The sequence below is a fragment of the Olea europaea genome, unplaced genomic scaffold (genome assembly GCF_002742605.1).
Source record: "Olea europaea var. sylvestris unplaced genomic scaffold, O_europaea_v1 scaffold2382, whole genome shotgun sequence".
NCBI classification, from domain to species: domain Eukaryota; kingdom Viridiplantae; phylum Streptophyta; class Magnoliopsida; order Lamiales; family Oleaceae; genus Olea; species Olea europaea.
Window position 1 is genome coordinate 118,259 of NW_019241968.1, and position 5,456 is coordinate 123,714.

A 5,456-nucleotide genomic window follows, 5' to 3' on the forward strand; every position below is an offset into this window, starting at 1 on the left:
TAGACTCCCCCCCCCCCCCCCCCCCCCAATCTCATCCCTAGTTAAATGCCCTTTCTGCCCTTTTTTATCCAATTTCCTTCTGAACAAAAACAAGTTCTTGTTGAAGGCCCAGAGAAAGAGCTTCTTCAACTTTCTGTCTTTGGAGAATTGCTTGCACTTTTTCCTGGAATTCGACTGCTAATAGACCTTGTTGGACCTGCAGTTCCACAGCATAGGTCAGTTCCAATGTAGATGCTTATTTGCTATTTGCTTTCGTGCTTGTTTGTTTTACATTATAATCTCCTCATATTGGACCTACAACTGCTACTTATCTATTGCTAATTTCTTTCAAGTTTATAATTTCAGCAAATTATAAATTTTTTTCCCAACCAAGCAGATTTCAATTTATCAGTTTACTTATTTGATATTTTAGCCAAACAGAATCCTTAGAAGACACTTTGATCTTCTATTCGTTTATTTATATATTATCTTGGAAATTGCAGTTCACTAATTTCAGGCACCATTTCTTTTCATATTTTTGTATATCTCAACCATTGTTACCTTAAATCACTGGCTAGTTTAATTTGGTACGTTATTTTCAAACTTTAATACACTCTGAATTTGGAACGTTAAAGTTGGTGTTTGGGATGATTTTTTTACTTTCTTTTTCACCCTTCTGCTTTTGGTGAAAAAATGTTTAAATGAAAAGTGAATATAAGAGAAAACGTTATATATGAAGATTGGCAGCACTCATCTCAGCTTTTACTTTATGAATAATTAAAATTGCAAAAGCTCTCCAGGATTTGGAAAATCAAATAAAACATCTAAAAAACCTTATTTTCTTGATAATTCCTTGTCAGTTTCTGTTGGCAATTTCTTTTTGATAGTTTTATCGGTTACATATAACTTATAAGAGTTATTTCACATGACCAGGGATGATGAGAAAATCTATGTTTACAGTTATGCTAAATGTAATCAAATAGATTGTCAGTGCAAATATTCAGTTGAGAATCTTAGCCAACATGTATACGAGGGTGACTCTTCTGCAGTCATATTACGGTTTCATGCAGGTTTTTATCATGATCGTTACAGAGATATAGCAAAGGTTGTTTCCATCATCTAGATGCATATAGCTCATAGTTTTGATGTAGTACTTCTCATGAGGTATATTTCATTTGCAGGATTTTCCACCCCATCTAATTATAGCTCCAAATGCCGGTATTGCTGCCTACACAAGCTGGCTTCCAACAATTGTAAGTTGACTATCCTTACTCTCTCTCTCTTTCTCTCTCTCAATCTCTTTGGTTATGTATTACACCCTAATCTTTACTTTCAAGAGCAATAATCCAAAAGGCAATCAGAAAACAAGTGAAGCACACACTGGTTCATCTTGAACGTGAGAATTACGTGCACCCACCGCTGCATTTTCACTACAATGGAGAAGAAGAATACACGTTTTCTTCACACGTCACTTGCACAGTAAAAAACAACTCTTGAAAAATCCTTTACCAAATTAGGCTCCACACAGTCCAGTGTTTCTCTTTTTCTCCTTTTCTCCTTTTGTCGTGTGAAGGGCAACTTTTAGCTTAACATTAGCTTCTACTTTTGGATAATGTTACAAAAACTAACCATTATTGTTCTTTCCATTCTATTTTTCACCGAAGGAGCTAATAAAGGAGATCAAAGTTCCGGCAATTTTTTCTGATTACTGTGAAGAAGCTTCTCATCTGGCAACTTGTTGCATAAGTTCTGCAACAGGCTGTGCTCCTACAATTCCAGTGTGTTCCTTTTTTTCTTTACGCTGAGTAGTCAAAAGTCTTTTAACATGAATATATAAATTTGAAATATATCTGTCTCTTGTACAGATTCAGCTAAATCCATTCAGGCAGCCTCTACCTGTGGAAGAAAGTGCATTGTTTCTCCCTTGCTATTCCAACTGCTTTGTCTTCGGGATGTGAAATTGTAAAGAAAAGAGATCATGCCGTTTTGCAATGAAGTATTTAAAAGAAGATCGTATCACATTTGAGAGAGATGAGTATAGGTGAACCCGCTATGTATGTTATATTTCTATACATTGTTTCTCAAGTCTAGCAAGCAAAAAGTTTGTCTTGGAAGTCTTTGGCCCTTTATGAGTTTTGATGTATAAAAAATATGGAGGATTGCTTCTATGAGGATTGGAGTTATTTTGAAATTTCATTATTGATTTATTGAGTGGGAAGTGCAAGATAAGTTGGTCCAAGTTTTACATGATGATAACTTTCATGCACAATGTTTATGATATGTACCTCAAAAAATTTCGTTGAAATTGTTCGTTTGGAAATTTCCCGAAAGACTTCATAGGTTCTTCTCTCCATCAGAACAATAAGGCCATTATGCTCGTTACTAAACTTGTTGAAGAGATGAAATATAATCCACGTATATCTTTTTTATCAGAGGTTAAATCAATCATCAGAAGAAGAATTATGGCAAAAATTAGGATACATTTTGGGAAAATCAAATTTCCATCAAAGAGAAGCAAATAAGGGGCTTTCATAAAAATTCCCGCATCTACACACACCTAGCAAGTTTGTTGTAAGCACAATATAGAACTTTAGTTAGGATATTGCGATATAGTGATGACATATGTAATCACGCTAGCTAAGAGTTTATATCAATCCTATTAGGTCACTTTATTAGTGACAAAATAATCTGTCCAATAATCTTTTGACGATATTATGTGGTCTATATTAATATTGAATTTCCTATGAATGGATAATGTGACACTATACTCATTGGATTTATCGATTGGCGTTCAGATTGAACATTCGTCCAATGCAAGTTTAACTTGTTGCAATCATTTCGATGTCTACTTTTCTGAGGATGATAAAGCATTTCAACATTAGAAATTTATGACCACAAGTGTGAATATGAATTACATGAATCTAATAATTAAATATAAATGAATTCAAACCTTAATTGTGAAAAATTGACTATAAATAGTTTTAGAAGGGTCAAATATTTGAAAGTTAATTCGAAGACAGGGATGTCCAAATCATGGGAATTGACAAATTGTAAGCTTGACATATATATTTGTCATATATTTGAGTTCATTCCATTCTTTAAAATTCATTTTTTTAAAACTTATTTCCAACCACATATTCTTCTAATAAAATAATTTTATAAATAAATCCAAAATTTTTTCCTAATTTTTAACTACACGTTCTCTAAAAAATCAGTTTATACAAAATATATTCTTAAATAATGAGCTCAAACAAGAGTTTGCTTTTTAATCGAAATCTGAAAATATTTAAGTCTTTGTAGTTAAATAGATTAGAGCATCTTCAAAATATTTTTTAACACTGGATGCTCTATATCAGACTCAATGCTTAAAAATAAATTTCAAACCCTCTATATTCTAACTTTTTTAATAAGCTATAGATTTCAATACTCTATTTTTTAAATTATTCAAATCTTATTTGAATTGATTGACTATTAACATATGAAAAAATATGTTAAATAAAGGAGGGAGAGAAATCAATAATAATTCTTGGGGAAAAAAATGAAGAATCAAAATAGAGATCATTGTTAAAGTGTATAAAATAAATTACTCTCAATTTAAATATGACTTCTATTATACATAAGATACTCTTTATAAATAGAAAGTCTCTTGGAAATTCTTTGAATGTGATACCAAACTCAATATGCACTTAAATGCAACGGCGAAAACTTTTATGGACATTTTTTTATCAAAAGTTTTGTCAAACAACTCCTTAATGTTGAATTATTCTTTTACTATACTAGAATCTTTTATGATATGAAATTTTCATACATGGTGTTATGAATATTCAAACTTCTATATTTTGTCAAAATCGACTAGTCATTTCCACTTGTAGCAAATGGATAAAAGAGTCCTTCAACTTGCATACAAAAGTCTCAATAGGCTGCTTAAAAGGGTTAGGCTCGATTGAGCATTCGGAACTTGTTTAATAATATATTGTACGGAATATATACAATATATTGAAAAGAGCTAAAATGTTATCTATTGCTATGAAATTATGTCTTTCGTCTTTTGAAATAAATTTCATTATTGTATAATTTTATTCAATATTGTATATAAAGGCTTTGTTTGAAACCTATTTTAAGGGAAATGATGCATTTTTAAATAGTGATTGATGGAGAACGTGTTGTTAAAAATTAAGAAATTTTATTGAGTTTGCATGTAATATTATTTTATTAAAGAATATGTGGTTGAAAATGAGTTTCAAAAAATTGATTTTTGAGAATAATGGGTCCAAACAATGGCTAAACATGTTGTTTCAAAGCATGGTCACTTCATATTTCTCTGTCTTCATGAGTTGGATTCAGGATGTAATAATCAAGACTTTGCTACAGTTGTCATTATCTTCTAGAGATGATTTTCCCAACATATGAACAAAGCAAAATTTCCAGGAAAAAGAGGCTGAGAAATGAGGACAATGGTCCCATAATATAGAAAAAAAATAATTGGACCATAGTGAATGAACACTACAAGATTTTCATATAAAAACGACAAATTTTAATGAGAAATTTTTTTTTTTGGTGGTGGGTTTTATTGCTAACAAGTATAAGTGAAGTGTAATTCAGAAGGAGATCGAGACTGGCCCACAGTAATATAAACATACAATAAATCATATAATCAATATCTGAAACTAAGTTTCATGTGCTCGAATCATGTTCCATGTCATTGATACTTGGCAGACTCGTTTTCATTCACTTAAGCATCGTTTTGGACAAGTAAATATATGTGTTACGCCTATGAATTATCACTCCATATTGGGCCACCTTATTGGACCCGAGCTAGGGCCATTAGTGTTGTGCGCCTAGCCGAAGTGCCTATCACTTTGCTCACCTCGTACTGGGCTCGAACTTAGGCCCATTAACCCGCCTTAGCCCATTTCACATCATTTCTCTATAATATGAATTCAATTCACAAGTTAAGGTTTCGAGGGGACGAAGCGAGGGTGCCTGTTGGAGCCATTTTTGGAGGTCAACAGATTTCCTTTTTATGAGCCTCGGAACCACTCCGACCCCCTCGAAGCCTCTCAGAAGTGATACATCGATTCCTGCCACTGATCTTCCGAAGTGTCCCGTCTCCGAGGTCGGGTTCAAGTGGCTTGAACCCCCGTTAGAAGATTCGCTGCCAATTTAAGATTTGCTCTGCATATAAGGTTTAAATTGATGTGACGTCCCCCATAAAGCTATTTGATGTGACTTATCAACTTTATGTCAATTCAACTAGGGGGAAACAAACTGTCCGCCCACTCTACAAGCGCGGCTGATTGACGCCTATGAGCAGACGCTTCATACCGTCAGATGTATACACGTGTTCCACATCCCACGGTTCATACCATCTATAAATACCCAAAGATTAGCCAGAGGCAAAGGTAGGGAAACTCTCAATAGATAGCACTTCATAACAAGTTTATATATATTCTCCTCCCCCTTTATTGACTGATTGA

At 33.2% G+C, this 5,456-nt stretch overlaps 1 protein-coding gene across 8 annotated transcripts in view; it reads left to right on the forward strand.

Annotated features, from left to right (window-relative positions):
* The window catches only part of LOC111381830 (zinc finger MYND domain-containing protein 15), a 4,327-nt gene extending 2,119 nt beyond the window's left edge, over positions 1-2,208 (forward strand). For 4 of the 8 annotated variants that reach the window (XM_023005664.1, XM_023005665.1, XM_023005666.1 and 1 more), the window contains exons 7-11: positions 95-227; positions 913-1,084; positions 1,161-1,232; positions 1,644-1,757; positions 1,845-2,208. In XM_023005664.1, the coding sequence (XP_022861432.1) occupies positions 95-227; positions 913-1,084; positions 1,161-1,232; positions 1,644-1,757; positions 1,845-1,937 (584 nt within the window). In that variant the 3' untranslated portion in view covers positions 1,938-2,208. The remainder of the gene's footprint in view (positions 1-94; positions 228-912; positions 1,085-1,160; positions 1,233-1,643; positions 1,758-1,844) is intronic. The other 4 variants (XM_023005669.1, XM_023005668.1, XM_023005670.1 and 1 more) reach the window with 4 other exon arrangements.
* Positions 2,209-5,456: the final 3,248 nt, after the last annotated feature.